General features: G+C 41.3%; 1 protein-coding gene across 3 annotated transcripts; it reads left to right on the top strand.

Annotated features, from left to right (window-relative positions):
• Window positions 1-8: 8 nt before the first annotated feature.
• LOC146590326 (G protein-activated inward rectifier potassium channel 1-like) lies at window positions 9-14,965 on the top strand. Of its 3 annotated transcripts, XR_014897026.1 has the most exons (6): window positions 9-456; window positions 2,034-2,317; window positions 3,391-4,441; window positions 9,049-9,265; window positions 10,701-11,380; window positions 14,745-14,965. XR_014897026.1 is itself a non-coding variant. In XM_085314734.1 (5 exons), exons 3-5 carry the CDS (start codon window positions 3,791-3,793, stop codon window positions 11,303-11,305), a joined length of 1,473 nt encoding a protein of 490 aa, XP_085170860.1. In that variant the 5' UTR covers window positions 9-456; window positions 2,034-2,317; window positions 3,557-3,790; the 3' UTR covers window positions 11,306-12,183. The 3 variants fall into 3 exon arrangements, 2 of the variants coding, with proteins under 2 accessions (XP_085170860.1, XP_085170859.1); XM_085314734.1 differs by lacking the exon at window positions 14,745-14,965 and having other exon boundaries at window positions 3,557-4,441; window positions 10,701-12,183; XM_085314733.1 differs by lacking the exon at window positions 14,745-14,965 and having other exon boundaries at window positions 10,701-12,183.
• The last annotated feature ends 6 nt before the right edge of the window (window positions 14,966-14,971 follow it).

The following is a 14,971-nucleotide window of genomic DNA, read 5'->3' as shown; positions in this document are numbered from 1 at the left end:
TGGGGGCGGACAGGCGGCGCGGAGCAGCCGACTTGCTGGGCCCAGCTGGGGATGTGCCGCGAAACGCGGGCCAGGAGCCGCGGCGGCAGCGCCCTGCCGAGCCTGGCGGCTGCGGGCCCCGGCGAGAGGCGTCACCCCGGCGGCAGCGGCGGCGGCGCGGGGCCGCCGCGGCGGCGCGAGGGGCCCGGGCAGCTCGCGAGGCCTCAGGGGCGGCCTCCCGGGCCGCTTCACTCCACGCCGCCCGGGCTCTGGAGCCCCTGTGCCGCAGTCATTCGGGATGAGCCGGGGGTGGTGACCCGCCGGGCAGCTGCTGCCAGGCGGGGCATTGTTTCATATAGGGTTGTGAAGCAGGACACTGCAGCAGCTCTCGGGCATTTTTTGTAGGCAGTTCATCACAGGAGGAGGGGACGTGGACACAAAAATACTTCAGGATGATTCATGCTGGTGGATACAAAGGTAAAAGCAAAGAGYTGTGCTTGATGTGGTAAGCATGCAGGCACTGGAGAGACACACAGGGAAGGTCACTGACAGTGGCAGAGGATGGATCTGCTAGGATGATGCTCTGTAGAGGCAGCACTTGTTACCAGAACAGCTGGTGTTTATGGGTGATGCAGAGGCCAGGTATAGACGAGTTTCTGTTTGCAGAGTCTTCTCGCTAGGTCTTCAGATGGTTTTCCGTGACATGGACAGTTGGTTAAAGCGAAAGATAGATGTCTGCTCTCCCAGGTTGTGTCCCCAGCCTGATGACTACACTGCCACTCTTACTGTGACTTTGCAGGGATGAGCAGGATGGCTAAAGCAGAGGAAAAAGTTCGGTTACATTCAGAAAATTGCCGCAGTTAAGAAGTGAGGGAGCAAGTCGAATGCGAGAGCCTGAGTACTTTTTTGTGTTGGAGAATCCAGTTTAGCATGAAGTGAGGAGAGGCTTGTACACAAGCTTGTGCATGCATGTACCTTGCACAGTTGGTACATAGGCTGAGAAGTCCCATGATATGAATCCCATAAGGAGGGTGTAGAGTCACCGTCTGCTGGCACTCTGACGTGCCTCATGCCCAGAGATGATTAGTCAGAGACAAGAGGCCCATTGGCTTTATAATCTCTATAAAATACCACACTTGCCTGCAAGACCTGGCACAAATCTCAAACAATAGTTTGAGATTGCTTACAGACCTCGAGAGTAGAGATAGGGTAATATATCGGTCACTTATCAGCTGCAGAAGTAACACTTCAGGAGTACAGGTGCTTTGCTTAGTCAGACTTCTAGAATCAAGAACATCCTGCTTAAATATATTTTTATGCATGTATCTGAAGGACGGGAAGGCCAGTCTGCAGCACGCAGTGTTATTCTGGAAAGAAGTAGTAAGTTAGTTGCTAAGCATGAATGATAATTTTATGCTTTATAAAATTTAATATATAATTAAATGCTGATTTCTTCAAAGTTGTTTATTAATTGTATGTTACTACTGTGATAAATGGCATTAATTAAAGACAAAATAGAAATGTTTCCTAGTATCCTCCTAGGATCCTATGCTAAGGCTTACCTGAACAAAGAATAATGCCAAAGAAAATAAATCTTTCAAGGTAGGTTGCAAACATCAGTGCTTCCATCTGCCTTGTCTTGGGAAATAAGTTCACTGCTGTTACTGTGAAAGATAGGAAAACTTTTAAAATTTATCAAAATACAGAGAAAAAGGTACAGGATACCTTGCCAGCATACTGCTTTGGTCATTGTTATATGAATTTCCATTTAATTTGTAAAAATGCATAAAGGAATAGTATCTTTGGACAGGTAGTTGTTTGACAAGTAGTTGTCAGATCTGTTATACCTCTTTACTAATACCTGTTCTTGACTGCAGATGGCTTAAGGATTTACTCAATGTGGTTTTATAAAGTTATGATGGCAGCAGAGTTACTAAATGCATATGGGAACAGTTGGTTCAACTTTAGGTTAATCATTACATGAATAATATTACCAGTCTGCTACAGTTCCAAGAAAAAAGAATCAAATGTATTGTTGTTTCTTTTATCCCCAGGATACAATGACTTGAAAATCAGGCATATACTGTGCAATGGATTGCACTGCATGAACTGAAACTAGCAAAGTCTAAATTGAATCCAGAGTGGAAAACACTGTAAATACATTACTGTGGTACTACACAGACTAATAAGCCCCACTGAGAGCCAGCAAGCTGCAAATCTGTGTGGTACTGGACTTGCCAGGATGAAAACCTCATGTAAACTCTGTGTTTTTTCCATCTTGCTGCTTTACACAATATGGATATGCATGACATCACATGAGAAAAGCTATCAATTCGTGGTAAGTCTTGGCCATCATCCACTTGACCTAGAAAAATGACGGAGTGTGGAATTACCAAATGTGGATTTTTTTGGATCCTGAACAGCTAGCTAATCTAATTTCTTTTCACTGAGTGTTAGATAGTAAACCTCCCTCCAAAAAACACAATATATGCTTTTAAAAATTAATGTAGAATCAGAAGATAAACTCTTCCTTCTGCTATTGTCTCCCCCTTCTGAGTATTAAGAAACTGCTCAACTAGGTGGCACATGCCTGAAGAGAGATAAAAATGTTTTCCATTGGACTGTTAAAAAAAAAAAAAAGAAAGAAAGAGAGCTTTCTCAACATCTTGGATGATGTCTTCTTAGTAACCGCACTACTGTAGTCTGTCTTTTGCAAAAAATGCCAAAAAATAATATTTTTCTAATGATACTTGGGGAGAAGGAAATATTTTGATGAAATTGCTCTAGCTGAAGAGTGTAATTAATCTCAAGTTGATTAGTTCATCTGATCCTTACTTTTCTGTATTTACCATGAAAATGAAGTGCATGATTTGGGAGGAAGTTAAAAGGAAGAAAGCTATGATCCACCAACGTCTAGAAAATAGGCCCCAGATATACCACAAAGCACCTACTAGAAGCTAAGCATAAGCCTTCTTGGAAAGTATTAATGAAGTGATGTCAAGACTGACAGTGTGAACATCTTAAAAATATTTGGTTATGCTTTAGTATATGGTAACAATATTGAAATTAAACTTCAGACAGACTAATAGTTCCTTTAATTCCCACTCTAGAGCTAAAGCAAAACAGTCACCAGCTGCTACAAACTAGTTTTAAAAATGTCAGGAACGGAATGAATGCAGGCTATAATTCTGTAATGATTTGCTGAAAATTAGTTTTTGAAATGACTCATCTGAATAGAAATAACGTTCCTATGTACCTGTGAATTAATTTCAAATACCACTGATTTTTGAGAAGTAACATTAAAAGTAACAATGTGGCCAAAAAAGTCACCACCTGAGCCTTACTTAAAGCTACAAGTGCATTTAGAAATTGTTGTTTCTGATCTCAGATCTTTCTGTCCATCAAAAACAGGAGGGCTGCAATGAAATCACTTCAGGTTCTAGACGACTGCATTTCAAACAGCCTTTCTGCTAGTTCAGCCTTAAAAAGGAACGCACGAGTTGTTGAAGTGATTATGATTTAATTCTGATGGACTGGACCTTGTTCACTTGGAATACTTATTTCATTTTAAATGCAGGCTGAGGATTCGCATGCTCACATCTCTTTGTTTAAGACCTGAGCTATCTCACGAGTTACTTTTAAAATCCTTGATGCTGCTGGCAACACCAGCTCCCAGCGGATGACTCAGTGCTGCTCACATTATTATTCTAATCTCTGTCAGCCGGAACATCGCTAGCGGGGTGTTACAGTGAGACTGCGCACAGGCAGTGGGGCCCCGCGGTGCACACAGAGAGGCTGTGCACCTAGCAGCATGTCAGCAGTGCGCAGGAAGTTTGGGGATGTGTACCAGGCAGTGGACCTGGCCCACTGCAGTACCCGCAGGCAGCGGCAGCGCTTTGTGGACAAGAACGGGCGCTGCAACGTGCAGCACGGAAACCTGGGTGGTGAGAGCAGCCGCTATCTCTCTGACCTCTTCACTACACTGGTGGACCTCAAGTGGCGCTGGAACCTGCTCATCTTCCTGCTGACCTACACGGTGGCCTGGCTGGTCATGGCCTCCATGTGGTGGGGCATCGCCTACCTGCGAGGTGACCTGCACCAGGCACATGATGAGACCTACAGCCCGTGCGTGGCTAACGTGTACAACTTTCCCTCCGCCTTCCTCTTCTTCATCGAGACCGAGGCCACCATTGGCTATGGGCACCGCTACATAACTGAGCGCTGCCCTGAGGGCATCGTGCTCTTCCTCTTCCAGTCGCTGCTTGGCTCCATTGTTGACGCGTTCCTCATCGGCTGCATGTTTATCAAGATGTCGCAGCCCAAGAAGCGAGCCGAGACCCTTGTGTTCAGCCATGCTGCAGTGGTCTCGCAGCGGGACAGTAAACTGTGCCTCATGTTCCGTGTGGGCAACCTCCGCAACAGCCACATGGTGTCTGCCCAGATCCGCTGCAAGCTGATCAAGGTGAGGCCTGAGATGCAGGATTGCCATAGGGAGAGGTACTATTGCATGCCCCTTAGCAGGTGGTAGTTGRGACTAAGAAATTGATTATACCAGTTTTGTGGTGAGCTGGAGTCGGTCCTAGTGCTCACCAAGGACAAAGGCCAACTGTGACCCCTTCTTTCCCTTGAGTGTAGGTCTGTGGGGAGTTTTACCTTCAGGTTCCTTCCCCCATGGTTCCTGCCAAGGGGTTTTCAGCATTTCAGCGGGACCCTCTGAAAGCTTTTGTGGAAAAATCATTTAATTGTCACCAGTATCCATTTATTAAGCACTGGCAATGTTCAGCAGAATTCAGAATACAGGGAAGAATGGCGCAAAGAGATCAAAGGAAATCGTAACCAACGAATAAAGAAACCTTCGGGAGACAGTGTAGTTTGGCAGGCACAGATACACTGGGCGAGAATAGAATGGAAGGCAGATACTGTGTGCGGCTTGTGGAGAGGAAGGMGGCTGTGTCATGTCGCTGGAGTGTGCTTGATTGGGAGCATCAGAAGCTGAATGCCAGCAATGATTTTGATTTCGCAATATCATACATGAGTGTCATAACTGTTCTATATTCTCGGTTCTCCAAAAGAGGATGTGAATTCTCTTTTTGGAGCAATGGGCAGTTTTAATAATCTGCAGAAACAAGCCTGATGTGGTAGGTGACTGGACAACAGTAAATACAAAAGGCTGGGTTTTATTTGTTATGCAGAAGGCTCAACTTAAATGATATTCTTTGACAATAGTTAAAAAGGATATACTACTATTCAAAAAGAGGTTGGATATGTGTATGGAGACAAACTGTCATGAACTATAATGGAGCAATTCTTGTAAGATTCTGAAAGCCAAATGTTCCATGATTTGCATTGATCTTTTAACTGTTGAAAAATAGCAGAAAGCCTTTTCTGAAGTATTTAATTCTGGCCATCCTCCAAGATGGAATGCAAGTCAAAGTGGAATAGGAGCAGTGTAACAGTTGTGATTTTACGATGCTACTGTAAATTGTTTTTGAAATAAGAGAATGAATGCACAACCTCATGTGCTGTTTCCTAATAATCCTGTTGCTACACAATACTGGTATGAAGATGACTGGCACAGAAAACATGAGGCCAATTGACAGATCTGCTTGACTATCCTTTAATCCTATGGTAAAAGTGAGGTAACTCACAATATACCTTTAGTGAGATCTGCCATTTTGTTGTTTGTACTCTGAGTTGTGCTTTGTCCAGTGCTGCTGACAGCTGATCTTGCTACACTTCCTCTGTACCTGATTAGAAAGATTTTTTTACTTCTGCCACAGTGAAGCAATGTGAAGAAATGTGTCTTATCACATTTTTATACTTCAGATTGGAGCCATATTTAGCAGTGAACACAGTGTTTCAGCGGGACCAGTGGAGCCCAGAGGATTTACCTTTGTAAAGAAAGTACACTAATCTAAGTCTGTCTGAAAGGCATTTTCTGGAAGTGTGATGTATGCCCCAGGATACTTGGTAGATTAAATTGGTGCCATCATAGAGTACTGGCTCTTTTTTGGTCTGCAGGCTGACTACCAACATGGTATAGTGATGCCAGAGAGAAGTCTGGGGTTCTCTTTGAAGTGAATAGTGGAAAGTTTAGAGAATGGCATTACAAGGCCAAGCGTGTTTGTTTCAGCTGAAACTTCTTCAGAAACCTGAGTCATTCTAATTTACATTGAGCACTCTAGAAGCAGGAAAAAGCAAACCGTTGGAGCAAAGAACAGAAAGAAGCTAGTTGGAATTCACTGCTAGAAATGTGCAGTTCCAGGTCCCAGTGCAGTTATAGCTACAACAGTGTGTTCAGTTAAAAAAAAAGATATATGTGAACAACAGAATTTAGAAAAGAGATCCAAGAATGAATAAAGGGTAGGAGTGAAGGTTCAAAGGGCATAAAATGTTTGGCCAGACACAAAAACAAGCTAAGACATGATGCGATTACATTCTATTTATATGTACTAGGAAATGTAGTAACTGCTTTGTAGTAATTGCTTTAGCTCTTCAATCGAGTAATAAGAGATAAAACAAAGATGAAGGGGCAAGAAGCTGAAGAYAGAAAAATCCAGACAGCTAATGATTTTTTTTTTTTCTTTCTTATCTGCAAGGCAACTAACCTTTGGAGCAACTTTTCCACACCTTTGAATTTTCCATGCCTGGCCACATTAAAAAATGAAAGCTGGAGCATTTCTAAATAATTGTGCCTTTGTTCAAGCACATATTAATCTGTGAAAGTTATTAGCTTGTGCTATGTGGGATGTCAAAATACAGAATCATTAGTGATCTTCCAAACAAACTGCTGACATTTTGTAGTCCTGTGCCTTCCACTGTATCTCTGTGCTCCTTGAAGTAAAATTATATGCAACAAAGCTCTCTAGCTAGGAGTCTTAACAGCCTATGGCTATTGAATTACCTTCAGTTGCATGCAATGATTACTTTTTACTTAAGAAATATATTTCTTTTTAAAATTCTCTGTGCCCCGTGTAAATCAGCCCTGTATGTAGATGCTGCTGAATACCTCATACAATTTTTTGCTTTCTCCCAGATCACCTGTTATATCTGATCAACCTCATTGGATTTGTTTACTATTGAATGCATTTAATAGAATCATAGAATGGATAAGGTTGGAAGGGACTTCTGGAGATCGTCTAATCCAACCTCCCTGCTTAAGCAGGGTCACCTACAGCATGTTAGACAGGGTTGCATCCAGGCGAGTTTTGAATATCTCCAGAGAAAGAGATTCCACAACCTCTCTGGGCAACCTGTTCCAGTGCTAAACCCTTGCAAAGAGAAAAGTGGCTTGTAGAGAAAGAGTTCTGAAGTTTCAGGCAGTGATTTGTGCAAACATGCATATCTTTGGCTGTGTAATTGTTTTTGATGAAAGTTAGGATTAAGGAAAATTTGAGGTTGGAATGTGGGTTCATACTGCTCACACTGAGTATTGTTACCTTGGATCAAAGATCATACATTGTCAGCCAATCTATGCACCCACTGGAAGAACAGTAGCCAGGTAACAAAAGCAGTGACATAGTCTGCAGCTAGTTTGACAGGTTCCCTCAGCAAAAGAGAAGGGATGTTTTGCAGTAGTTTGAGCCTTTGCATGTAACAGACACTGTAATGATTGCTATGTAATAGTGGTTTTGATCGCTTTTATTTTCCAGTGCTGTAAATCTTTCAAAGCACAAAGGTTCTGTGAGAACAGAACAAGCAATCAGCTGGCCTCATTGGTAGTGGGGAAACTGAAATCTTGTCTAAGGGGAAACTTGGTTGTTCAGATGGGAAAAAAACATTTTTCTCGGCAGAAAAACAGATATATAGCACTTAATTAAAACAGTGCATTTTATTTTATAAACGGCAGTGCCCTACCAGCTACGAAACTAGTTATGTGATCACCAGTAGATACCAGGCAGTTGGATATTCCAGAATTTTTAAGATACAAGTGGAGAGACAATTTGAAAGTACATTAGTTGCTTAAGGATATTTTTAAAAGGTAGAATACCAGTCTGGTCTAAGTCAACAGCAAAGCTGCTACCTTTACTGGGCTAGGATCTTATACAGAGAACAAGCTCAGATTGTTTCGTAAGGTTAACGAATGGAGTTTCCAAGCAAAGAAGCCAATACATTTGTCAATACTAAAGCACACAGAGCTGTTTAGTAACTGTGTAATAACTTACTATTTATAATCAGTAAACCAGCTTCTCTGCAAAGAGCTATGTGCTTTCTAATCAAGCAATAAGCAGAAAAGATTTTAAATATGCTTTGCAAATCTTTCATTTTAACAGGTTATTTCCAGCAGATACCTTTAAAGCAATTAGCTGAGGAGCTATCTGGCCAGCTGACGTGCATTTTCAGTTATACTTTGACTACTAGGCTAACTTTGGAGGACCAGGAAAAAAAAAAAAAAAAGCTAACATATCAGTATTTTTAATTGATCAGTAAAATGACCTGAATAAAAATGGGGCACCTAGCCTAATAACGATCATGAGGAATATCATAAAAYAGGTGGTGCATGCTAACTGGCAAGGGGTGATAGTATATTTGATATAAATTCAGGTGGTTTTGTGGAAATAAGACTTACCAGACATACTTTACAATTACTGTGATGCTTATCTTTAAGGCCTTTGATTTAATACAGGACAGTGTATGACAAATAAAAAGTAGTAATGTATGAAAGTAATATAACATGAATCAGACAGTGGTGCCTGCTTTGTAGATTTTGAGATGTAGTCATGAATGGGAACTTTTGTAGCACGATGTTCATAGTGAGTACCTATTATAAGGCATACGGTACCTGATATTTTTGTCAGTGATTTGTAAAATAGGTATATATCATAATAAAGTTTGTAGGTTATGATGAGGTCTAGTGGCATGGTAAGAAATGTCAAAATTGGTTATATGTAGTAGCTTTGTAATATCCAGCATTACTTATATCTCCATATGATGATCCCAGAACTAATACGTAGATAACAATGTCATGAAATAGAACAATGTCATGAAATAGGCATGTTCAGATCTGATTGTATTACTTCTTGTGTTTTGCTTCGTGTGGTGATCACTGAACTATCTTTTTATCTTTAGTCCCGACAGACACCAGAGGGAGAATTTCTGCCATTAGACCAGTGTGAACTGGATGTCGGATTTGGAACTGGAGCTGACCAGCTGTTTTTAGTTTCCCCATTAACTATCTGTCATGAAATTAACTCCAAGAGCCCCTTTTTTTGTCTCTCACAAAGATCATTAAGAAGTGAGCAGTTTGAAATAGTTGTTATCCTTGAAGGAATCGTTGAGACTACAGGTAACAGGATAATACGCATGCTCTAATTTTGACTATCTTAAATCCTGATGCTCATAGCAAGGCAGTTGTTACTCCCTGCAGGTTCCTGAATGCTCCAGGATATCCTTCCATATGCTACAGAGCTTCAGTGGCCTCTACCAGCCAATAGAAGACCTCCCTTTCTTGGAGGGCTCAGCATTACTGACACCCAAAATGGCCAATACATCCAAAAAGAGATGCACCTTGTCAGTCTTTGAGTATGGCCTGTAGAGCAGTGCAGCACACTTCCTCTGTTTTAAGGACAACCACTACAAAAGAATGTAAAGCTTTAATATTTTCCAATGTTGCAAGATCACCATGAACCTAGTTTGCATTAAAATTAACACAAAATAACAAATACAGTTATATAATTAAATACAGACCACAGTTGCAAAGACTGTAGGAACAAGCAAAATGAGCAGGCAAGTAATGCTAGGGCATTTTTTTTCCTTCTTTAACTTTGGTTTATTTGAGAAGAATTTCTGACATTGCATTGTCCAGGTGTCAGCTTACTTCGTGACTTTGCATTTTGAGGACTTAATTGTTCTACAGATCCAGTGAGTGAATGCTATGGTCACATAAGAAGCTCTTCATTGAGAACTCATGAGTACTGTTAGAGACTAAATGATTCTAGTGGGTTCATTTACATACAGATCTTCCTCTCCCTCTTCTAGGGATATTTGTTAAACTTTGATTCATCAAGGGGCATTTTCATCCTTTGTTCAACAAGATTATCAGTTGACTGACTCCTGCCTTAGAAATAGTAATGTCCTTTGGGCGCAGCCAAGTGCAATTCTCTCATGTTAGAAAGGGCACAGACCTGACTGATTACTATCTAGGGGATGGACTGAGCCCTAAACAAACAGTCCACTGGGGCAGAGCACTCTTTCACATCAGGTAGGGCAGTCTTCAGATCCCCTCTGAAGCCTCTTCTCATCCCACCACTGAACAGTGCATCTTAAAAAATAAACTTGATAACCACACGTAATGTAATTTCCTAACTGGGTATCTGTGGGAAGCATATCTCATGTACTGTCTGAGAAAGGATTTAAGAGTAATTGGCTAATTGGATATAAATCAGAGTTTTGGATTACTGACTGGTAACTCTGCCCCTGAGGAATACGATTGTTRTTGCTTGTGAGAGATTATTGTCTTCATTTTAGGTTTTGCTTTGTTCAAAGAGCATTGCTTGGTGTGAACCTGCAATATTTATTCCAATGTTTGTGTAAAAAAAACTAGTCACCAGAGGTACTCTGTTGACTGTTGGAAGATTGCCTAGGAGCATAGCTCCATTCTATAACCCACAAGTTGGTTAGCTTGCAGAATAGATTGATCCTACATTATATTTTTTTGTTATGTATGCTGGTCTAGTTGCTCACGTTACAATGTCAGTGTTCCTATCTCTGGCTTTTTGTAGGAATGACATGTCAAGCTAGGACGTCGTATACAGAAGATGAAGTTCTTTGGGGTCACAGATTTGTCCCAGTAATGTCCTTGGAAGATGGCTTTTTCCATGTTGATTACTCTCAGTTTCATGCTACGTTTGAAGTCGCCACTCCTCCTTACAGCGTTAAAGAACAAGAAGAAAACCTGTGTCTGTCATCATCTCTTATGAACAGTCCTATTAGTAACAACAAAAACAGAAGAGAACAGTTTTTTTCACTTGACTGCACTGATGTTGCAGGAGAGAAAAACAAGCTTCCTAGTAAATTTCAGAAGATTAGCTCAAGAAAGGAAGACCTTCCAAGAAAGGCCTTGAGAATGAGTTCCAGCAATGTAGAGAAGACTTGCAGTACCGGAGATCTCTTGAAAATTCAACAAATAAATCCCATCTCCAACAGCAAAGATTGTGATGAAGAGATACAACTGAAAGCCTTAAAAATCAATGCAGAGTCTTCGACTCTGTCTACTGCACATCTTGAATTCCAAAAGAAGTCTCCAAACGTGTGCACTCTAGAGATGAAATTGGAAGATAATTTGCCTGCCAAACTTCAAAAAATGAAGTCTGATCACCTTTCTTAAGAGCAGAAGCAACAGGAGTTGATACTGATAAATTACATTCAAGATTGCTGACCTAAAGAGTTGTCTTATACTAACGTARTAATTTGGTTTTGCTACTTTTCAAGAATTAGTTTTTGTATCATTGTTCCATACAGGTGCAATCTAAGTAGTGTATTAGGAGCTTGAGGGACAATAAGTTTAGGCTGTTGTGCTAAAGATGTTGCTGGCCTAATGATGTTTATTGGCACGCTCATGACAAATCAACATTGTCTTCCGTATATGTAGATACTTTCTAGTGAAGCAAGGACCAGATCCTTGCTTGCAGAGTGAAATGTTTGGAGATTAGGCGAAAAAGAATGTGTAAAACTAGCTAAAACACAAATTTGTGCTGCTTAGATCTTGGGCTATGTGTAATGCACAGAACACAAGAACACAAAAAGAATCTGCAATGCCGCACTGTTGCAATCCATTTTTTTTCTTTATGACGCTGCTGGAAGGCAGCCACTTTACATAGCCTAATGGTACACATCCTCTTTCTCAGCAACTGTTGTGGCATGCCAGCTCCACCCTCCCAGAGTCTTGTTCATTGTCATTCTGATTAAGGGAGAGGCTTGCAGTAGCAATCTGTGTGGTTTGACTCATATAAGCTCTCATAATAGAGATAGGATAGATGAGGCGCATCTATCCTGGTCAAAATTAGACCCCAGCATTGGATGAGATAGGGCTCATGCCCTAAATGCGGTTGAATTTTAACTGTATCACTGCTCAGTTTGACGGGAACATGAAGTGAGTAGCTCAGATGTAGACATCTCAAATCGGTGGTGTATTTCATACCTCAGCTTCATAAAATACTAGTTTGGAGACTCCTGGTAAGTAAATAAAAACAAAGCTCTAGAGAATTTTCCGTCATTACATGAATGAACAATTATATATATATATATATGTATACACACACCTCAGGAGTTTTACTAATGGATACTAAGGGTCTTCAATGTTGTGCATTTGTTTTTGTTACATTTGCCTACCCTGCTTACCTATGATTTTCAATCTTTTTTTTTTTTTTTTTTNTTTAGATTTGAAATTTGTAATAGTATGCAGTTCGTTTCAAGTTAGAACTCTACATAAACATCAGTATTTTCAGATACTGAAAGAAAGGACAGCATAGTATCTATAAGGTCTCTTACAGATTTCTCTATGTGACTGGCCTGAACAAGAGGGCAAATGTTCTTTTCAGTTTTCTTTTTTAATCTTGCCTGAAACGATGTTTTGTCATACTGAGCATCAGGAACTGATGAGAACTAAATTTGAGCTTTCTTAGATTTCCTGTGGTGCCRTACTTCATAGTAATCACATTTCTGTGTTAATATTCTGCTGTCCATATTAGTCTGCAAAAGCTTTTTTGGGGGAGAGGGCAGTAGTGAGCAAGAATAGTCAGAACTCACTATTTTGTAAAATATGATGTTCAGTAGCTCAGAATATTGGGAGCTTATCATTAGCAGAGCATTACATAGTAGAAGAGTCAAATTCTGCTCTTGTTACATGCTAGAATTCAGTCAAATTAAAAGGGGTTGCTGTGGGCATATCAATCAGCAATGCATGCCTTCGTAACTAAAACAGAGGTAAAGTGATTTATCCAAGCCAAGCATAGAACATGTGTTCTTGCTTTTGATCTCTTACCTAGAGCATGAAACTGGTATTTTGCACAGGTTGGTTTGTTTCTTTTCCTGACTATAAACCTCAACATCATATATACATTTAAGCCTGTGTTTTCATACACAAAATGTACTAGTGTGGGATATTTGGATGACTATGAAGTCTTGATAACTCTTGATGACTTGATGACTCTTCCCATTCCTCAGAAGTCATTAATATAAAATAAAATTACATACACCGTGGGTCTCAAGCATTCCTGTAAGTCAGTAAACTCATAGCGCATTTCAAATAAACACAAAAGCACTGAGTAAATGCACTGTGTCTTTACACTTTTTCACATAGCTATGCGAAAGGTTGTTCTGTAAATATTATGCAGCTGTCAGGCATGTAAGGCATTATTCTACATAGTGTCTTCTGGAGGGTGGTCCTAAGCTATTTGTATTTTTCCAAGTTCTTAGCTGCTCACACAGCAGCGGGGTAGATTTAGAAAAAGCCTCCCAGGACTTTCCTGTAGACCAGTCTCAGTGTTGCAGAGGATCCACTCTCCAGAGGTAATACAGGAGAGTTTGCAAGCTGTGTTRTAGTTTTCTGTGCTCCCTTTTGTGACAAAAATAATTGCCCAAATACTTCTAGAAACTCTTTAAGCCAGTCTGTGCCTGCTGTGTAAAGTGTAAGGTGTCTTGCATGTGTGGTGCCAGGACTAACGRTTCTAGCGTATGTCTCATAGGCTATTACAAGGAGCGCATTTGCTCTGGAAAATGGGATGGACGCACAGAAAATCAACTCGTAAAGGTAAAGCAAGACCACGGGGAGCCTGGAGATCCAGGCTGGCTGGGAGGAAGCTCAGAGAGGAGAGCTGCGTGGCCCCAGGGATGCACCAAGGAGCTAGGATTAGAGCCATTTAGGGTTAGGGTTAGAGGTTAGGGTTAGAGGTTAGGGTTAGAGGTTAGGGTTAGGGGTTAGGGTTAGGGGTTAGGGTTAGAGGGTTAGGGTTTAGGGTTAGGGTTTAGGGTTAAGGGTTAGGTTAGGGTTAGGTTAGGGTTAGGTTAGAGTTAGGGTTAGGGTTAGGTTAGGGTTAGGGTTAGAAACGCCATTTAGGGTTAGGGTCAGGGTCAGRGTYAGGGTTAGGGGTTAGGGTTAGGGTTAGAGCCATTTAGGGTTAGGGTTAGGATTGAGAGAACAATAAAGGCTGCGCGCGCTATTGTTATGAATGTGGATAGAGGATGCCCAAAGAAGGTGTTGGCAGCCAAGAGAGCTGAGCTGTAAAAGGGGACATCTTGAAGCGAAGTGGCTACAGGTATCAAACTAGCTATTTTGTGATCACCTATGAGGCAAGCATCTGAGCGTAAGAGGAATCTGGGAGCTGAATCGAAAAGGTGATAGGTCGGAAACAGAGACASGCRCATCAAGTGCCGTCCTTCTTCCGTGTAGTTAAAGACCGAGGGAATTGTTGGTTAAGTGGTGTGTGCGAAGGTTTGAGAAAGGGTACAGGACAGTAACGATAGTACTGAAGTAGGATAAAAACAAGGCTTCACGGAAGATGGCGTAGGTAAGCATTAGGTGATGCACCTGCCTGTCTAATAACCTAGCCCTAATTGCTGTACGGAATGTTTCCAAACAGTTTACCCTGTAACGTATGATGTAAAGTGCTGTATTGAGACCTTTCCTTTAAGAAAGGAGGGGAGAGGAGAAGAAAAAAAACGTATAAAAAGGGGGAAGAACACGGGAAAGAGAAAAAAAGAACATGCGTAAATGCTTTCGGTGCCTTTCATTGAGAGTAAAATGCCAGCTTCTCTCTCTGTTACAGAGCTAGAACCAACGATAGTAAATGCTGACGGAGAGGAAAGCTGGACAAGCGGTCTTTTTGTGATTAATACCTAAGGGACGAAGTGAATGAAACGAGGCAGCAAAAATGCAGTAGACCCCTGATATCCCCAGCAACTGCTGCAGAAGGAGGTGTTCTGCCACGGGCAAGTAAGGTGACTGTTGGTAACGACTGTTTGTTATTTCGGCCTCCCAGAGGCAGTACTGAAG

The sequence above is a fragment of the Rhea americana genome, unplaced genomic scaffold (assembly GCF_003343005.1).
Source record: "Rhea americana isolate MKP2758 unplaced genomic scaffold, rheAme1 scaffold_410, whole genome shotgun sequence".
In the NCBI taxonomy this organism is placed as follows: domain Eukaryota; kingdom Metazoa; phylum Chordata; class Aves; order Rheiformes; family Rheidae; genus Rhea; species Rhea americana.
This window is presented reverse-complemented; position numbering and strand designations above follow the sequence as displayed.